The 21,878-nt window shown below is 41.5% G+C and overlaps 1 protein-coding gene across 1 annotated transcript in view; it reads right to left on the bottom strand.

The window, feature by feature from the left end:
* LOC147439286 (protein COFACTOR ASSEMBLY OF COMPLEX C SUBUNIT B CCB4, chloroplastic-like) overlaps window positions 1-21,187 on the bottom strand; it is a 113,302-nt gene extending 92,115 nt beyond the window's left edge. Inside the window, exon 1 of the mRNA XM_086483996.1 lies at window positions 20,867-21,187. Within this exon, the coding sequence (XP_086340122.1) occupies window positions 20,867-21,187 (321 nt within the window). The remainder of the gene's footprint in view (window positions 1-20,866) is intronic.
* Window positions 21,188-21,878: the final 691 nt, after the last annotated feature.

The following is a 21,878-nucleotide window of genomic DNA, read 5'->3' as shown; positions in this document are numbered from 1 at the left end:
GTTGAGATAGATCTATAAGCACATGTCTATATCTTAACACTTGTTCCCGTTTATTCTCCCACATTAAGTGATCAATTTAATATGAGAAAATCATTTGGGTTGGTTAGATATTAGATATTAGATATTAGATTTTATGACACTTTGAAGGTGATGGGCATACTCAGCCATGATAAAGGCTAGCATTTGTGAAGCTAGAGCAAAAATGCAAGAGATAAAAACATCAAAATAGTGTGTTACTAAATCAACCAATAAGTGGTCTTTTTACTCTGAAAAGGGGGGATTGCCAGCTTCTAGTCCCAGTGCTATGTTGTCTACCTTTCTCTCAGTTTTCTCTTTTGTTTATTTCAGCTGTGTTGTGGTATTTGATCAATACGCTTCCCATCTTGTGACAGCAGTGTAACAAGGTATGAATGGAACACAACCCAAATATTTTGAAAGGGCATTCCAAACAAGTCCTGCTCCCCAAAAAGGAATTAGGAACGGGAGGCATTTCCGGAATGCAGTGTAATGGTCCAAAACTAGGAGGAGTTGTCACGAGATAGGCACCGTGTGCCAATGAAAAAGAACAGACAAAACACACTTTTAGCACTTCAAAACAAATGAACTGAAAAGAGAGAGAGAGCACACGCGACACGGAGTGACCGAATCCCACTCCAGAGAGTACTGGCCCCAAATGTTGGCGCCCCTTTCGGTATTTCTTTATATTGCTTCAACTGAGTACCTGCCGGTACTCCCATCCTTCCACCTTCACAGTAAAGCATGCTAGAGAATGAGCCCTCTGCACAAATTTAAAGGCACTAGCGCCAAAAGCTGCCAGCGCGTTTTGCAGAAATCCGTACAGCTGCCACGTGAGCATGTTAGCATGAATTACGGACGTCCGTACAATTGCCACGTCATCAATTCTTACGATTTGGAGGTGTGTTGGTCCCGCTTTAATTTTTTAATGCCTTTAGGTCACTTAGGCCCCGTCCGACGGGGTCACATAAGTTGGTGGGAACTCTTCTTTGAAAATAGGCCACTTAGCAAGACTTTGCAAGTTGGTAAAACTTCTTGTGTTGCTTCTGCTTCTTCACTTAGCGTTTAGGTCCCTCCGCCAGGATCTGCAGATTGGCTCCATTCTTCAATGGCTTGAATGTCAACAGTTTGTGACATCCCCCCTACTTGAAAGAAAGTATTTGTCTATGAGTACAATATATATGCAAAACAATTCAAGTTAGCCAAAAAAATTACCGAGGGTCATTCCGAGGGACAATCAATTTTCTCATTCCAAATCGGAGCTCTTGATTTCCTAGGTCATTGGCTTCCTAGAAGAATCTCATCCAATAAAGAATCTCATCCAATAAATAGTCTCATTCTAGATCGGAACTCTTGATATCCTGGGTCGTTGACTTCCCGTAAGTATCTCATCCAATAAGGAATATTCAGCGGTTGGCACATCACAATGCAATACAAATGCTCACATATGCATGTTACAAGACATAGAAACATAAAGTCACCGATGAACACTCCTCCCGCATAACCTAACAAGGTTAGGGCCGGGAGATATTTAATGACTCCCTCGTAACCTAAAAAGGTCCGGGCCGGGAGATATGAAGGCCTTTTACAACCAAACGCCTCCCAAACCGTAGCATGCGTCAATTGGAGGTGATGAGAGTACCCACTACTCAGACTTCTTAATACTCCCCCCGTAAAAATTAAATACTCCCCCCACAAATAACCACAAGGGTCCGAGCCATGAGTATGAAGAAGCATTCTCAAACATCATTTCTCACAACTCCACCCGGGACTAGCACTTTTTAAACATTCAATACTCCCCCCGCAAATAACCACAAGGGTCCGAGCCATGAGTATGAACAAGCATTCTCAAACATCATGTCTCACAACTCCACCTAGGACTAAAAATCACCAATCATTAAAACCGGTATTAAACCAGAGTCAAACAATTCAAATCGGCACCAAGACAGGTTCAAAATAGATACCATCCATTTCAAACAATATTTCCTCAAGCAGAGTTTAAAAGTAATTAACTAAAAGCAGCTAGAAAATTCATTCAAGTTTTTGTTCGGATAGCCGAACTTTGAGGACGACTGGGTTGTCCTTTTGCATGAGGATAATAGTTCGGTTTCAGATATGGAGAGTCGCATCATTCTTTTCGTGCCAAGGCATACCTAAGAGAACGTCGCAATTGCCCAACTTCATAATGTGAAAATCGATTTTTCCATGATAATCTTGGATAGTGACTGGAAGAGCACCAATGAGAGGTACCACTTTCTGAGTTTGCCACATGGCTAGATCAGCTTCAATTTCTCCACCCTCTACATCATAATCAAAGTGCATCTACTTTAAGAAATTTGGATGGATGAAGTTCTCTGCAGCTCTTGGGTCAAAGAAAATCAGGGCTTTGAAGCCGTTACGTTTGCCATATGCTCGACACAATTCGTTTGTACTTTCATACGCATAGATATCGGGTACTAGTCGAATAGCGAGTCTAGCTCTCTTAGATGGAGGTGGCATTGGGGTTCTATCGATCTTTGGTGCGGGCATCGGCTCCATTGGTCTATCAGTGCGATGGGGACAACTAGAATGGTTATGCCCTGTTTGGAAGCATCCAAAGCATCGGCCTTCTTGTAGTAAGGTGTCTCATTGTTGAGGCGTCAAACGAGGCCTTTTCGGTTGATTTTCACGACTCTCAAGAATTTTTTCGTTGTTGCGGAGAGTTGTGGTTAGTGGCCGGAGGTTCTTCTCTGGTAAACTCTAGCTTTCCCTTCATCAGTTTGTAGCCGACCGCGGCATGGTCCGTAAGCTCTTGCATGGTGGAGACTTGCGGAGAGACAATATTCCTGCAATGGTGATGGTAGTCCAATGGTGTATCGCTCGCATTGGGTCTCCAACGGAACGAACCTAAAGAAGGACACTGGAAGGTACACGTCGAGAAACCTTTGATTATAGTCGTCCATGGTTTCGGTGGCAAGCATTTTCAAGTTGCTCCACTGCCAAAATCTGGACTTTGAAGAAAGAAGTTATGTAACTGCGTGCAAACACCGTCTTGAAAGCTTGCTAGGTCCTTGGAGCATGCGGTTGTGTCGCAATTGAGCTCCACCACTGCATCACATTATCTTTAAAGCGGGAAAAAATAGGCATTTGGGAGGCAGTTTGAGGGCACGTTTCGCAGATTTGGGAGCTTCCATCTCATAGCCGTATGTGGGGTGATTACACACTCTCTCTAGAAAAGCGTTGAGAACACTCTCTCTAGAACTAGAAAAAGACGATTATTCTCTCAGCAGTACAATCTCTCTCTAGCTTTTCGCCATCAGAAACCCTTAACTTATTGGTTTTTAAAGCAAAACCGTAAAACTTAAGTGAAAAAGTCACTTTTGACTTTTTAAGACACAAAAGCCAAACTGCTTAAAGCAATTGAAGACCAATAAAGCAAACACTCCACATCTTGTATAAAGAAGTGTAGAACCGAGTTGCATTGAACACACATCCTAGAGGAAGAGATTGTGCAAGAGCTCCCAAACAGAGATAGAGAGGGAATTGCCAATCTGCTCCTTGAGTCAGAAAAGAGCAAGTGATTGTGCAAAATTTTTCAAAAATACACAGAGAGAGAGAGAGAGAGAGAGAGAGAGAGAGAGAGAGAGAGAGAGAGAGAGAGAGAGAGAGAGAGAGAGAGAGAGAGAGAGAGAGAGAGAGAGAGAGAGAGAGAGAGAGAGAGAGAGAGAGAGAGACGTCATTGGGTGTTCCAGACACACCAAAAGGGCAAAGAGAATCATTTGTCTCTTGTTGGGTATGTAATGGCCCTCTCCTCTCTCTTTATGTACACTAACTCACACCACTAACTCAAAGGGAGAGTGTTTTATACTATAAAAACCATACATAATATAAACTTTGATTTTTTAGTGCATCATAAATTGATACCGTAACTCTTCCTATGTTCATTCTCTCTCTCTCTCCACACTCGTACGCTTCTCCAGAAAGCCAGCACTACCTGCTGCTTCTCCTTGCGCCTCCAACAAACTGGTATCAGAGCGCAGGTTCGCACGCTTCCATACACAAAGGAGCCAGGGAAAAAGCAAAACACTACCCAAGCAGGTGATCTTTGGACCAAATCAGCCCAAGCCCTCTCACGCAGGTCGAGTCAGACTTCAATTCACACGAGAAATCTCAGCCTCAACGTTGTTCTTCGACAACAACAGAATTTGCCTCAAAAATTGCAGATTTTGTGTATAAAAGCTTCACAGATTTTTGGGCTTCTCATGTACAAGTGAAATTTCACTTGGCTGAGTCATTTCATTGACATTTGTGCACATTGGAAAATTTGGAGCGTTTGCAAAATTTGATGAAATTATGCAGAAATTGCTCATATTTTGCTTAAGGAATCATATATTAATTCAATTGAAGCAAATTCGTCAGAGAAAATTTTGGGCTTTTGCTGAAATTGTGGATTTCGATATAATTGATGCGAGAAGTTTTGAGGATTTTGCTGAGATTTTTGAATTTTGGCAAACTTGATGCATGTAATACACTTTAAGGACATTGCTGATGCAAAATTATGGATAGTAAATTATAGTTTTACCTCCCACGTGTGAGATTATGAAGAAATTGCAGAAATTTATTGTTGATTCGTGTATCAAAAATTGATATGCACTTTTATGTATGCAGTACATGCGTCAGGTAACTCTCATCGAGTTATTATATTGTTGAATATTCATGTTGTCACAAATTGTTATTATATTGTTGAACAATATAATAACTGTCATCGAGTTATTATATTGTTGAATATTCATGTTGTCACAAATTGTTGTCGTGCGTGCTCTCTCTTTTTCAGTTCGGTTGTTATTGAAGTGCAAAAAATCTATTCAGTCTGTTCTTTTCTATTGGCACGTGGGACCCCATCCTGTGACAATGATCTCCTCTTACATCTTCCTTCGGAGTGCAACTTCTGGCAGAGTGGGGTATCTTGAAATGCTTGCCATGGAAACCCTAACTTGAAATCTCTCGTCATCTCTCAGTAGATGTCTCTTTTCGAGCTGATAACCTTTGAGGTCCGTTGTGATTGCTATGTCTCGGGACTACCATCGCCGCCAAAAGAACACTGTCTGTCCAAGAGATGATGGACCATGCTGTGGTCGGCTACGACCTTATGGAAGGAATCTAACCCTAAATTTTGGTGCAAGTTTCAGGATAGAAAGTCGGTTGACTTTTCGAGCTCGATTGATGTTGAGATTGCTTTTCAAGTTTAAGTTCTATTTGAACTTGCTTGGTGATCTCGATTGGAATTTTTGAAATGGATGGTATGTGTCTTGAACCTATCTTGGTGCGGATTTGAAATGTTTGACTCTCGTTTTAATACTAGTTTAAATGACTGGTAATTTTTACTCACGGGTAAAGTAGTGAGAAATGATGTTTGAGAATGCTTGTTCATACTCATGGCCCGGACCCTTGTGGTTATTTGTGGCGGAAGTATTGAATGATTGAAAAGTGCTATTTTTACATGGCCCGGACTTGGATGGTTATGGGCCCGGACCTTTTTTGGTTATTTGCGGGAGGAGTGATGAGGGAGTCATTGAACAACTCAGGGCTCGGACCTGGATGGTTATTTGCGTGGAGCGTATTCATCGGCGACTTTACGTTTCTATGTCTTGTAACATGCATATGTGAGAATTTGTGTTGTATTCTGATGTGCCAACCCCACTAAGTATTCCTTATTGGATGAGATACTTCTTGGAAGTCAACGACCCACGATATCAAGAGTTCTGAATTGGAATGTGACTCCTTATTGGATGAGATTCTTCTGGGAAGACAACGACCCAAGAAATCAAGAGCTCTAATTAAAAATAAGAAAACTGATTATCCCTCAGAAGAATGACCCTCGGAAAGTTTTTAAGTTAACTTGAGTTGTTTTGCAGATATGCTGTAATCGTGGACGATTACTTTCTTTCAAGAAGAGGAGATGTCACAAATTGCTGACGTGTCAAGCCACTCAAGAACGGAGCCAACCTTCAAATCCCAGCCGAGGGGCCTAAACTCTAAAAAGAAGTAACAAAACAAGTAAAAGTTCCACCAACTTTTGGGACCCCATCCAATGGGACCTAGAGGACATAAAGGCATTAAAATAAAGCTGGACCCACAAAAAAAAATGAATGGCGTAAAAATTGATGGCATGGCAGTCAGTACGGATCTCCGGATTTCACGCTGACTGATGACATGGCAACCTATACGGATTTTTGCTTTTGCATTGGCTTACTGACGTGGCAGCCTGTACGGATTTCCGTGATTTATGCTGGCAGCTTTTGACCACCTACTTATGAACCAAATGCTTTTGAGTTTATTGCTTTTCATGTAACTGCTTTTGAGGCCAAGGGCCATTAAATATGTGCGGAGGGCTCATTCTCTGGCATGCTTCAGTACGAAGGTGCAGAGGATGGAGTGCTAGCATTATACCGAGTTCAAGTAATATAAAGAAATACGAAAAGGTGCGCCAAGGTTTGGGGCCAATACTCTCTGGGGTGGAACTTCACAGTAAGAACCCCGTCCAACTAAGGGTAACAAACTTGGACACCCCAAGTCTAGATTCTACAGCGACACAACAAAGATTCACTTTAAAATAGTTCACAAAAGACAACACGGCCCGGCGTAGTTCCGTGCAAGAGGTATTGGCCCCAAAGACTGGTGCCCCTTTCGGTATTTCTTTTCATATTAATCTTTGAGCAAAGTACAACTCCCACGGGTGCTCGCTCTCAAACTCTGCGTCCAGATGCTCTACAGGGTGAGCCCCCTTGGGTTCATCATAAAGGTTACAAGGGATGCTTAAAGCAGAGCCCCAAAAGCTTCAAACTGAAAAGCATTAGTTCCCAAAAGCAACTGTTTCTAAAATCTATAGTAAAACCAATCAAAATCAGTCATCGTAATTTTCAAAAATCAGTACGCTGCCACGTCAGCATGTAAGCGGAAATTGCGGAGCTCCGTACGGCCTGCCACGTCAGCCTATCGGCGCATTACCCGCCGGCCTGCCACGTCAATAGTGTGTGTTTGGGGGCCTGCTCCACGTCACCAATTTGTGACATATCCCCCTCTTGAAAGAATTGTAATCACCCTCGATTATCCTACAAAAATAGAGGCCATAAACTGTCTTAGTAGACACTGACTGCTAGCACCGATGCACTAGACACGACACATCTAGCACATATACCAATCAACAGTCACATCACCGGACATCACAGGACATCATTTGACATCACAGGACAAATCACATTCAAATTCATTCCAAATATCATACCATGATTAATCGACAACGTATTTAGTAATCACATCTAGATCCAATTGGGACCTCATAGATGCCCGATTAACTAATCCTTATTGCAATCATGTCTATAGAGATTTATGAGACCGAAATGCTGCAGTCATTTTGTCTTTCAGTTCTTGCACTCAAACAAGTCAAGTACAAATCAATCAATATCATTTTTATTTTTGAAAATTCTAGTTCATAAAGTCATACAGTAGAATACTATCAGCCCAACAATATCTCTGAAACCTAGAGGGACATCAATGACTCTATATAAAAAATCGGGGTAATCTGTTGACAAAGGAGCGGAGCGACTCTCCTCTTGTGCAAGCCCGCTACACTAGATTCACCCATGCTAAAATCGGGGTTCTATCGAAGTAGACTATGCTAAACCAAATGCTTCAAGGTAAAGTTCCAAATCTGAGGAGTATCTGCTAGGTCCTCCTCCTCCATCCACTTCGCATCCAATGCAGGATAGTTCTTGAATTTAACCAAGAACCACCTAATCACTTTACCTTTAATCTTTCTATCTTTATGTGCCAATATCTGTTCTGGAACGAGTATCTCCTCGCTTTCCTCCACCTCGGGTTGCTCATCTGGCTCCCCACCATCGGGCACATCGCCTTTAAAAGGCTTCAAGGGACTCACATGAAAAGCATTGTGAATTCTTCAAGTATCGTCCACCTTCAATCTAAAGGAGACATCATTTATCTTTTCTTTTATCTGGAAAGGTCCATAGTATCTCATGCTAAACTTTGGAAAAAGCCGCTCCTTTCTCTTTTTCTTTCTTAGGCGTGCCTTCTCAAAACGTACGAGCACCCAATCGTCTGCCTTTAATTTCAAATCGCAACGGTGTCGATCTGCTGCCTTTTTGTGTCTTTCCTGAGATTTCGCTAAAGCCTTCTGGACATTGGCAAAAGCAGTGTCCAAGTCCCTCGTGTACTGGTTGGCCTCAAAAATCTTATCTTTCGTGCTAAGGAAGGGTGGAACCTTCATAGCAGCTTCGATAATCTCAAATGGTGTCTTCCCCATCGAAGCGTGGATCGTGTTATTGTAGGCGAATTCCACCAAGGGCAAAAAAAATTTCCATTGAGTCTTCTAATAAAAAATGTAAGACTTCAATAAATCCAGTACGATTGAATTTGCAATCTCAAATTGCCCATCTGTCTACGGGTGGAAAGATGACGAGGACTGCAACCATGTGCCAATGTTCTCCCAAAAAGTCTTCCAAAACAAACTCGTGAATCGGGGATCTCTGTCAGAGACGATTGTCTCAGGCATACCATGTAATCTGAATATTTGGGCAATGAACAATCTCGCTAAATGATCTAGCTTGACTATTTTCTTCACTGGAATGAAATGAGCTTGCTTGCTAAATTTGTCAATAACAGTCCAGATACCATCGTGCCCACTTTTTGTCTTCGCGAGATCAAAAATGAAATCCATTGCAATACTTTCCCAGGGGCGGGTGGAAATGAGTAAAGGCTGTAACAATCCCTGTGCTTTATGCTTGTCAAACTTGACCTTCTGGCATACCAAGCAACTACGTACAAAATCGTCCACATCCCTCTAGAGTCTCAACCAATAGAAGTAACACTCCACACCTTTCAAGGTGGTATCAATGCCGTGGTGACCCATAAACGGTGGACAATGGCATTCAGTTAGAACCTTTTCCCTCAACGGCTGTGTAACACACAATATCGTTTTCTTCATCAAGTAGCCATCCTATATGGAATATCCTGCTACTACCTCCCCATTCTGTATTCAAGTGAATACATCAAAAAAATCTAGATCTGTGGCGTACTGATTGACTATGTCCTCGAAGCTTCTATGATGAATCACAGAAATAGCCAAGACTAACGGCTTACGGGACAAAGCATCTGTCACCAAGTTCTTTTGTCCCTGTACATGGACAATCTAGACGTGAAACTGTGACAAGATGTTAGCCCACCGCATCTACTTTTCCGAAAGCTGCTTCTGTGACAAGAAGTAGCATAAACTCTGATGATCAGTGAAGACCATAAAATCGGCTCCGAGTGGGTAATGTCGCCACTGAGTAAGAGCATAGATAACCGCCAACAGCTCTTTCTCATAAATCTTATTTTTTTATGATACACTTTGATTTTTTAGTCTATCATAAATTGATACATGTAACTCTTCATGCATTCATTCTCTCTCTCTCTCACGCTCGTACGCATCTGCAAAAAGCCAACACTACCTCCTCGCGCCTCCAACACCTATTGTACAAGCGAGATAGAAATAGCAAATCATAGATGTTCTCTATTGAGAGACTTGATCTAAAATACAGGAGCAAACGTTGAAGGGTTGATACCTCGTCTACATTCGTGTGCTTGTAAAGAATACCCAATAATAAAGATATTTTAAAAGGGGGACTGGCCATCTTCTAGTCCAAGTGTTGGGTCATCCATCTTTCTCTTTTCTCTTTTCTCTTTCGGTTATTTCAGTTTTGTTGTGGTATTTACTCAGTAACACTTATGATCTTGTGACATTCGCAATACGGCAATCCATGTATGACTCCACATTCTTGGCTGCAGTACACTTTTGCACCTATGAATCCTTGCGAAAGTCCACGAGCCATGTGTAGATTTTAGTGCATACACAGATTTTCAGCTTTAAGCATTGAAGCTTCATAATTAGGCATCTGTGCTCTTTCTTAAATGGACTGCCTTCCATGATTCCCTTCACTATTGGCCAAAAGATGAGCATGTCATCTTCCTCCCATATTCAAAGAAAAAACTTGTCTTCTTAGGCTGTCCATAGTGTTCCAAGGATCCTCTTCCGTAGTAGAAGTGAAAGAATACTATGCTCTAATACCAATGTAACCAAACCGGACACCAAAGAGACAAAGACTTTGACACTCAACAACAAAAATGAAAAAAGTCAAGGCACACAATGAGTCGGAACCATAGAATCACGAGCCATTGAATGTCAAACTTCCATACCGATGCAAGTGAAAAAAGCATTGCAAACAAGTGCATGTCAATAACAATTCTTGAAATCCTTTGTTCCTTCTCTACTCTCTCAAGTGCCAACTTCCATACCGATGCAAGTGAAAAATACAGTGCATCAAAGTTTGTGTATATGTATGGTAAGTAGAGAAGACTAAGATTCTATGAATGCTCTAATAGAGGTGATTAGGGACTGAAAACAGAGAATTTACAGCCACTACGCTCTAGGGAATGAGCGTTTGCTGCAACTTCTCGCGATGAAACTTCTCAAGAAGGTGGCTATGGCTGTGAGAGTCCTTGTTCTAGACAATGGGGGCTAAGAGCTACCACATATGTCACAAGGGGCTGCTTTCAAGCTCTAATGGAGAGCTCTATCGTGTAGAACATACTCACAATAGGGGGGGTAGGAGCTCTGTCAACCTCTCAAGTGAGAGAGGTGTTGCTCTTATATTGCCAGCAGGAAGAGGGGGCAGAGAGAGAGAGAGAGAGCGAGAGAGAGAGAGAGAGAGAGAGAGAGAGAGAGAGAGAGAGAGAGAGAGAGAGAGAGAGAGAGAGAGAGAGAGAGAGAGAGAGAGAGAGAGAGAGAGAGAGTTCATGCATGGGTAAGTGTGTCAAGTGGCACATTTTAAAAAAAACTTAAAAACCATTCAACTTTTAACTTTTGAAAGTTCCTAGGCCACTATTAAAATGTGCAATTAACTCACAAATGATCACATAAATGCTACTTATGAAAACATCAGATGCTCCCCAACACAATGCCGTATCGGCACTGATCCTGCATCACCTGTTCACACTTGTCGGACCATTTGGCCTGGGCGCAAATAATCAAACTTAGTTTAGTTGGCTTATCCTAAGGTCTTAATAAACATAATCCAAGCCTTAGGATCATTGTTCTAAGGACCCCATCTCATTCATGTATCCGCACTGACGCGCGTAATTTTTCTGAGCTTTAAAATCTGAGGCTACTGTCTACCCCTTATTGAAGGCCCGATTCCCAAGCACTAAAGCTTCAGGGTATATTTCTACTAGGGTCCCCCTAAGGTGTTCTAAGCCGCATTTAGGCACACTTGAAGCCCTAGAACTACTAGTTCTATTCTAATGTGCACACAACTAGTTCAAATAACTATTTTCTAGTGAATAAGTTAATTATTTAAAAAGAGTGGCACTGTTACATCCCTCTTGGTTCTAAACAGTTGACCTCAACTATAGAGTGTCAACATATTTGTGCAAGATATCTGGGTAATCCTTGAGATCTGACTCAGTCATCCACTTTGCAACTAAAGGGGTGTAATTTTTAAGCTTGACTAAATACTTTTATGTAGTCTCTCGGACTTTAGTTGTCTCTGTGAGTGGTGTATTATCTGTTCTGGCTGAAGGATTTTTCAGTCTCTTCGACTTCTGGAGGATCTTCTTGTACTGGAGCCATGGTAGGAGAACCAACATATGGTCGGAGGAGACTTATATGAAAAGCATTATGGATACGCCAAAAAAGGCAAATCCAATCTAAAAGTCACTTCATTGACTTTATCTGTAACTTTTGAAAGGGCCGTAAAATCTATGGAAGAGTTTAACAACTTTCTCTTTTCCAACCTGCTTTTCCAATCTAGCTTTCTCAAACTTAAGTAGGATATAATATCCTTTTTTGTAATGTACAGCGGAAATGAATGATTGTGTATAGCTCACGATGAGTGATCAATGGGTACTCAAAGTTCCTTTTACTGATGGGAAGGGAGAGCCTTCCTTGACTTAGTGAGAGAATGTGCAATGACCAAAACACGAAAGAGGAATGCAGACTGTGAGTGAGTGTGCAAGAGAGTGCTAGAGAGAGAGAGAAGAGACGAAACCAAATGGGGTCCCAAAACCCCCTCCAAGGGTCCCCCTCTCTATTGCTAGAGAGGTATTTACTTTAGATTGCACAAAGTCTGGTACAATGCTTCTAAATGCTGTGGTGTTGATGACGACGATGTCAACAACGACGATGGAGACTGTGATGATGACGACGACGATGAAGACGAAGGTGTTTTCATCAAGATAGGGATCTGCAATGATGATGACGATGTTGACGACGATGCGTCAAGGTTGAAAACTGAAAGCGCTAAGTAGTCTACTGGGGATCTGTTACTATGGCAGCACTGCGGGGTTGATTTGCAACCGCTGAGTCGTGCAAGGCTGAGAATGCAAAAACGCTGGTGAAATTGCAAAACGCTGGCTGGTCTCTGTTGAATTTGCAAAACACCAGGCTGATTTACTGAAATCTGGAAATGCTAGGCTAATCTCAGTGTAGATGGGAACACGGAGAGGATCTGCAACCGGGCGAGAGCGGGTTCTCGCAAAGCTAAGGGCTAAAAGCTGAAAACGTTGGTCTTACTACGCTGAAAACGCTGATGGTTGTCTTGAGAAAACGCTGGGGGGCCTAAGGGTGGCTGCCTGTCTCCTGCGGGTGTCTACCCTTTCTGTGTCCCTGCTTCTTCTTAGCGCTAGGTATTCATTTATAAGAAATAGATGTTGGTTAGGGCAAGCTTCCCAACAATCTTTTAAAAAAGAATTCCAAAAGTCACTTATAATAAAATGACTTATAAGACGTGTTTCACACGCGAGGTCAGAAACTGGAACCATGTGGTGGAAAATGCTCATGCTTGATATTGTATCATGATGCTAATGATCCTGGGTTGTGCAATCAAAGGGTATGCAACTACTCTACGTGCTTGGACACGCACACGCTCACAAAGGTGCCAGAACACTTCCTAGGCCTACGAAACCCTAGAAGTAGGAACAGCTTGTCCACATGCACATAGGGTTAGATGTGCAAGTGACATATTTCAAGATTGAGATTCCTTCTCTGCTTGTTTCCTCTTCCGCTGCTCTGGAGTGCGAAGAATTGCTTGTTTTACTTGTTGATAGGCGGTATCAATATCACACACAAATTCGTCTGCGGCAAACATGTTTTCTTTGGTAACCAAAATAGAAAGTAAAAGTGGCTTCCCATATATAGTTTCGAAGGGAGCTTTACCAGTTCAAGAATCTATGGTATTATTCTACACAAACCCAACTAATGGTAAGTATTGTTTCCATTCAGATTGTCTTTTGAAAACATAGCACTTAAGAAGGTCTAACACAGTGGCATTAGCGATTTCACTTTCACCATCTGTTTCAGGATGGTAAGCTAATAAAAAATCAAGCTTAGTTCCCAAATTCTCAAATAGTGCTTGCCAAAATACTCTAGTCATGCACGAATCCCTATCGCCAACAGTAGTTTTTGGCAATCCCTGATGTTTAAAAATCTAAGCTACAAATACTCTAGCCATGTAATCAGCTTTTATTGTTTTCTTAACTGGAAGGAAATGCGCTTGCTTACTGAACCTGTCTATAATAGTCCAAATTGCATCAAGTCCATTCTTTGATTTAGGAAGGTTTGTGATAAAATCCATGGCAATACTTTTACATGGTGTGTTAGCTACACGGAGTGCATGAAGCTTGCCAAAATTTTTACATTTGTCATATTTCACTTTTGAAATACTAAATACTCACAAACATATTTTTCAATTTCCGTCCGGAGTGTTGGCCAAAAGAAAAACCTTTCAAAAGCATTAGTAGTTGCAAAAATCTCTCAATGGCCTGCATAGGGAGAATTATGTGCTTCTTCTATCACCTTTCGTCATCAGGACTGAGCTATGCATATAGCTTACTCATGATATAATGTATTATCTTTAATAGAATAAGCTAGCTTTGAATGTCCTGCTTGAAGATTGGCCCAGATTGTAGTAAAATTTGGATCTTGAGAATACATCACACTAAGAATTCTAAATCCTCATGATAAATAGTTGTCAAAGCAATGACCTTAGGACGTCTGGAGAGGACATCTGCAACATCATTTTTGTTTCCAGAAGTATGTAAAATCTAAAAATGAAACATTGACAGAAAGCTGGCCCATCTCATCTGCTTTTTTGATAACTTTCTCTGTGTGAGAAAATAGCGAAGACTCTGATGATCTCTCTTAATAACAAAATCAGCTCTTAAAACAAAATGTTTCCATATGAAAAGAGCATGAGTTACTACCGTTAGCTCTTTCTCATAAATGGAAGCATGCAATTTTGCATCTTTAAGGCGCTGGCTTCCATAAGTTATGGCGTGACCCTCTTGGTTTCATACTGCTCCTACACAATCTCCAGATACATCATAGTACACCTCAAAAGGTCAAGGACAATGAGGATAGGTCCGTGACTGAGTAGATACTTAAGCTTTTCAAGAGCTTGTTTTTGTCCAGGTCCCCAATGGAATGGAATCTGCTTCTTCGTCAAATGATGGAGAGGACCAATATGGCGGCAAAAGCTCGAATGAAACACTAATACTAGGAACGGAGGCCGAGAAAAGTTCAAACTTCATGTACTGTAGTTGATGTAGGCCATTCTACGATTTCTTGAATCTCGTCAAGATCCATTCTCACCTGATTGTGAGATTCTATATGGCCCAAGTAGCAAATTTCTTTTAAAAGGAAATCACTTTTCTAAGCAATCACAAATAAATTGTGTTTGCGTAATTCTCCAAACACTGTTGCAAGATGTCTGTAATGTTCTTCTTCCGTCTTTGAGAAGATTAAGATGTCATTGTTGGAATTAGGGTTGCAGATAAATGCACACAACTTGGAGAAGACGAAGGAAGCACAAGGCACACAATAGAGAGTGTGTTACTTAGTGTGCAATGGAAAGATAGATAGCCGTAGAGTAATGGGTGTATATACAATGCTCAGGGGAAAAAACCTCTTATAGAGGGAAAAAATGCCGCGGCGGTCCTAGTGTGTTCACACACATCACTACCACATGTATATGGTAACAAATCCCCCCTAGAGTGATGTGGTGAACGAGAGCTTGCACATGAGTAAAGGGAAGTGCCATGCCTTGAGGACATGATCAGTCCACAAAGGGGAGTAAGCCCAAAGCTTTGCAGAAAGCTTCAAGCTTCTCATAAGAAAATGCCTTTGTGAAAATATCTGCAAGGTTGTCCTGTGTTGGCATATCAACCAAGCTGATCTCTCCTGCTGAGAGCCTCTCCTTGACATAGTGGTAATCCACCTCAATGTGCTTTGTGCGAGCATGAAAAACTGGGTTCCTCACAACTGTCAATGTGCTCTGACTGTTAGTGTAGATAGTGTTGGCAGTGTCCTGTCCAACACCCAAATCAGCCATAAGGCGTCTGAGCCATACACACTCAACCGTAGCTATGAAGACTGCCCTGTACTCAGCCTCACAACTCGAAGTGGCCACAATACGTTGCTTCTTGCTCAACCGTGATATACATGAACTGCCAAGCATGAAACAAAAACCACTTGTGGACACTCGCGTGTCAAAACAACCAGCCCAATCTGAGTCCAAAAAAGAATGTAAGTCTTGCGGCAATGATCCCCCCTTGGGATAAAACAAGCCAAGATGCCACTAACGTAGCGGAAAATTCTCTTGACAGTGTGCCGATGCTTAGACCCTAGGCTATGCATAAATCTGATGACCTGTGAGACTGCAAACTGAATATTCGGCCTCGTGTTGCATACATAAATGAGGCAACCAACAACAGTTTTGGTAAAGAGTGACATCAGCAGGATTGCCAGCATCATGTAGACTCAACTTCAAACCTGTTTCCATGGGAGTGGCAATAGGTTTGCAATCCTCAAGTTCAAACTTACATAGCAATGTCTCTATGTAACTTTTCTGACACAAGGCAATACCACCATCACACTGCTTAAACTGTATACCCATGTAATGATGCAACAACCCCAAATCTTTCATCTTGAAAGTAGCATTCAAATTAGCCTTAAATTCAGCAATATGTCTCTCATTTGGTATAGTGATCAGCAAATCATTGACATAAAGAACCACAATGAGAAGTACATCACCCTCATGCTTTACATACAATGTGCTTTCTGTTGGACTATTACGAAAGCCTTGTTTGACCAAATGAGTGTCAACTTTCTCATACCAAGCACGAGGAGATTGCTTCAACCCATACAAAGCCTTCTTCCATCTGCACACTTTGTCCTCTTGTCCTTTTATGAAAAAACCGCGAGGCTGCATTACATAAACTTCCTCAAATATGTCACCATTTAAGAAAGCAGTAACAATGTCTGATTGATGTACATCCCAACCAAAATGAGCTGCCAATGCACATAGAAAATGCATAGTAGTCATATGACAAGTGGGAGCAAAAGTCTCTTCATAATCTATGCCTTTTTGCTGTGCATAACCCTTTGCAACAAGTCGAGCCTTATGGTGATCGATCTCACCATCCGGCTTGCGTTTCAACTTGTAAACCCACTTCGTACCAATGGCCTTTTTGCCAGGAGGCAAATCACATAAAGTCCATGTGTCATTTTCTATAAGTGCATCATATTTTGATTGCATGGCAGCCATCCAATTTTCTGAATTCTATGCATTATCAAAAGACAATGGCTCCTCAACATCATGTAAGCTAGACACAGCCAAAGCATAACAATCTCATGCATAAGATGCATGGTGAGAGCCTGAACGAGTACGACTAGACAAAGGTGCATCCAATTTACTGTCACGCAAAGTGTGCACCAGCCATTTTGGCATACCTCTAGCTTGCTCATTTTCAGCCCTTTCCTCATCAAGTACATAATGTACATCTGCATCAGTAGTAGGCTGATCTGTAACATTTTCAGAAACCCCCATAGGCTGTACGTTTGCCTCATTGGAAACTACATTTGTATTTCCACCATTGAAAACATGCAAAAAACTGTCATAAATGTCCTCTGAGCTTACATTACTATCTCTAGTACATGACAGCAAGGGCTGAACAGAATCTTCCACAAACACTACATCCCGTGAAACTAGAATACGCTTTGTTTGCGGATGATATAACCTGTAACCTTTGCTTTCAACACTATAACCAACAAAAATACATTTGACAGCCTTATCATCCAATTTTTTGATCTGTGTTTGTGGCACCAAAGCATATGCCAAATAGCCAAAAACACGCATGTGCTCAATAGAAGGCTTTCTATCATGCCAAGCTTCATATGGAGTAATAGATTGCAAAGCTTTTGTAGGACACCTGTTAAGTACATAAGTGGCACACATGATGGCCTCAAGCCAAAAAGACTGCGGCAAAACTTGACTTTTGACCATACATCGTGCCATTTCCGTCAGTGACCTGTTTTTCCTCTCAGCGACACCATTTTGCTGAGGTGTATAAGGCACTGTACATTGGTGCTTTATTCCACGACTAGCCAGAATGCATTAAATTCATGAGACATATACTCCCCCCCTCGATCGGAACGGAGGGTGCCCATAGTACATTTTGAGACATTTTCAGCCATAGTCAGAAATTGTTTGAAGCACATAAAAACTTCAGACTTTGCTTTAAGCGGAAATACCCATGCATGCCTAGAGTAATCATCAATGAAAGTCACGAAGTATAGGTAATTGCCCAAGGACGGAGTTTGCATGGGCCCACAAACATCACTATGCACAAGCTCCAACCTGCATGTGGCCCGAATTGAACCATCCTTTGGAAACTTAGAACGCTGCATCTTACCTAAAATACAGCCTTCACAAACATGTTTGACAGGTGCTTCAAGAGGCGGCAAAGAAGCAACCATATCATATTTCTGCAAACGCAGCAAGCTGGCAAAATTCAGATGACCAAAACGTGCATGCCAAAGTTTTGCATCTGAAATAGCCCTTGAATCTGCAACAACATTTGCAAAATTTTGTCCACACTTGTCATACAAAGTGAGCTTATACAGCCCACGACACACAAGGCCATATGTAATAATTTCATCACCAAAACTGAGATCATGAACTGTACATCTGTCATCTACAAATTTGACTACAAGTCCAAGTCTAGCAAGTGCGAATACAGACAAGTGATTCTTCTTGATCCCAGGTACATAAAGTGCATCAACAAGTGTGAAGGAACTGCCATTTGCAGCAGTAAGCACAATCTTTCCAACTCCCTGAACCGGATAAGAGGCATTGCTGGCACAAGTGACCGAATTCCCATGAGGGACAGACTCGAGAGAGGTAAAAAATTCACGATGTGAGGTAATGTGCTTTGTAGCACCATTGTCGAAATACCACACATGTGAATCTACAACAACTGACAAGCATGCATCATGGACAGTAGGATTGTAAGTGCACTCTGCGCTAAAAGCCCATTCTACATCAACATCAGCAACACAGTCTCCTTTTATAGAAGACTCAACAATGGCTGCATTTGTAGTGGAACCAGCATTTGTAGTGGAACCACCCTCTTTCTTCTTAGCCTCTTTGGCCTTCAACTTAGGACACGACTTGATCAAGTGATCATTAGCTTTACAATAATGGCAACGCATCTTCTTTTTTCCCTTATTACCAGAATTACCAGATGAAGTGCTGCCAACAGAAGCATTGGGAATAGAAGTTTTGCCACTCGCAGCAGAACCATAAGAAGTGGCTGCATTGCTGTTACCACCCTTTCTTTGAGAAGCAATAAAAGCCTGTTCAACTGCACACTGTCTAGTCCTGTTTTTCTGGCAAGTGACTCTTGCAATAGCAATGTGCATAATGCATCAAACTTGACAACTTCTCGATTTCCTTGGGTCATAAGTCTCCATGTACTAGCAAAAGTCTGGTAAGAATTTGGTAAGACATAAAAACCGTCTGCACAAGGGAACTGTCTGAAATGACTTCACCTGCAGAAATAAGCTGCTCATTGATATCCTTGACACTAGCAAGGAAAGTGTCCATATCATCTTCCTCATGCATAATCTTCGACTCCAGCTCTTTAAGCAGTAAAGCGATTTTAGCCTCATTGCGACTTGCATAAAAACCATCCAAAATATCCCAAGCCTGTTTTACATATTTTGCTGAATGATTGTGAGGAACAATGGTGCGCTTCACAGACAACGCAATCAATGCATGAGCCTGCGCATCCTTTACATCCCAACGAGCTTGTTCTGCCGTAGGCAAAACAAATCTAATAGCAGCAATCCTTGTAGCAAGACCTGCAACATCCTCAACATCGCCTACATCCTCAGATTTAGGATGTACATCAATGCCCTGCACAATGTTCTAGACGCCCTTTGACACAAGAACATGTTGCATCATATAAGCCCACATAGGGTAGTTGTCCCCATCCAACCTGTCCTCAACAACAAACATCTTGAACACATCTGTGTTGTTGTCAGCCATGGTAAATGCTGCACCTGATGAGAAAACTGCCCAAAAATAGGAGAAACGGAGCGGGAACAACACGTGCGATATAGCACAAACCACAGAAGACTGTAAAGCACCTGTTATGCGGAAAACGGCACTGACAAAAACTCTACACAAAATGATGAAATAGCGTGTGCAGCACTATCTTTAGTGGAAACGGAGGCTGAAATGAGCCCGAATCAAAAATCTGAGCAGATTGCGCTCTACGAGCTCGCCCGAAATATTTGTCGACCTGCGAACACTTGCCAAAGCTCACTGAAATCGGAGAAAGTGAGCAGGCGTGTGCTGGAGCAGCTGGCGACTAAGCCCGGGAGGACGCAACATGCTCTGATACCAATTTTTGGAATTAGGGTTGCAGAGAAACGCAGACAACTTGGAGAAGATGAAGGAAGCACAAGGCTCACAATAGAGAGTGTGTTACTTAGTGTGCAATTGGAAAGATAGATAGCCCTAGAGTAATGGGCGTATATACAGTGCTCGGGGGAAAAAACCTCCTAAAGAGGGAAAAAAGCCTCGGTGGTCCTAGTGTGTTCACACACATCACTACCACATGTATATGGTAACAATCATCGAAGAAGACTGCTGTAAATTTTATGTATGAATAAAAAATTCTATCCATCATTTTGTTGGAAGTTGTTAGTGCATTAGTGAGTTCAAAAGGCATCACTAAGAATTCATACAACCTAAAGGTTGTTCTATATAAAATCTTATGCACAGCCTGAGGAGCAATGCAAATTTGATGATATACGCTCTTCAAGTCTATACGACTAAAAATACTTGCTCCTTGTAACTTGTCAAGAATGTCATCAATCCGAGGGATTGGGAATTCTTAATTGTGATCTTGTTTAAAGATCTACAATCTATGCACATACGGAATGTGCCGTCGTGTTTCTGTACTAACAGGACATGTGAACAATATGGAGAAGTACTAGGCCTTATTGAACCCTTCTTCAAAAGTTCATTAACCTGCTTGAGGATTCCCTCTTGCTACATTAAATTGACTCTACAAGGGGGCTGATTTGGAGCAGAACTCCCTGGGATCAAATCAATTGTATGATCCTCATGTCGAGAAGGTGGAAGTTCATCTACAAAACAATCTTCAAAAATTTCTAACTTAATTCTATTTGCTCTAAAGAGGAAGAAAGTTGTGAAGAAGACATATCTCTCTCTCCGGCATAAATTAAGCACACTGAAACATACTTTTTCATTTACTTCTTGATTGCAATGTGGTTGGAAATGAGAATACGTCAATCACCTGCATCCGCAGTTACAACATATTGCTTTCCTTTATGATCAAGGTTTTCTGAACATAATCAGGGATGGGGTGCATCTTGTAGTGCAAAGGCATTCCCAAGATTACATCACATCCCTCAAGTGAAGCTAATAATATCTTTGTAGTTGTCTACCTTTAAATTCATCTTCCCTATAATAGGAGTAGAACTCGGGTTTTGTCCTTTAAGAGCAGATGATGCTTGAATATAGACTCCAGACCAGTCAGGCTGTAAATTGAGATCTTCGGCAAGCTTCGTAGAGATGAAGTTATCCGTACTGCCTAAATCAAACAATATAAGTGCCAGCTGGTTTTTGATGTTGCCCCATGCTTTTAGAAGAGATCTTTCTTTACCATCCTTTGTTGTATGACCCTGCACATCTATTACTACATTAAAAGAAGGGAGCTGCGGGGTTTTAGTGGGGCAATCACCCTTCATGTGAGCATCTGCCTTCATTGATATAGGTTCTTAATTCTGTAGGAGAGAGATATTTCCCTTTCTTAGGCTGATTAGGTTTTGTTTCTGCATCTGAGGTGATTCTTTTCTTCTTTTGAGACGAGGGCTCATTAGTAAGAGATTTCTGCTTGGCATAATAATTGCTTTGTTCCAGCTTCCTGGGAGTACCCTTCTGGTGTATAGCATGAGCTACGCGAGTTGATTCCATAAGTATTTGTAAAATGCTCTGTGGATAAAGATTCATAGCCTTTTGCATGGCTTCATGCAACCCAGCTTCAAACTTTCGCATCTTCTCACAATCTTCAATCTTCTTGAATGGGGTGACTTTCAAGAGGATGTCCTATAACTTATCCACATATTGTGGAACAATTTTGTTTTCTATATGAGAAAGTTGATCCCATTCTTTCTTTGCTTCTTCCTCATAATCTAGGATGGAATTGAGCATAGAATTCCTTCTTGACGGCAGTCCAATCTTGAAGCTTGAGTTTTTCGAGGATCAGAGTCAGCCACCAACTATTGGTTGTGTCTTTCAGGTGCATACTGACATGGCGAAGCTTAGACCCGTATTTAAAGTCCCCTTCTGCAAATGCTACTTCAAAATGATAGATGAAAGCTAGATCTTTGTCGTTGTCCCGCTGTTCGTTGTAGGAAACAAATTTTAGATCTTTATCACCTTACTTGAATGATTTTT

The sequence above is a fragment of the Adiantum capillus-veneris genome, chromosome 16 (assembly GCF_014529385.1).
Source record: "Adiantum capillus-veneris isolate H3 chromosome 16, ASM1452938v2, whole genome shotgun sequence".
In the NCBI taxonomy this organism is placed as follows: domain Eukaryota; kingdom Viridiplantae; phylum Streptophyta; class Polypodiopsida; order Polypodiales; family Pteridaceae; genus Adiantum; species Adiantum capillus-veneris.
The sequence above is the reverse complement of the archived record's forward strand: the minus strand, read 5'-3'. Positions and strand labels throughout refer to the sequence as shown.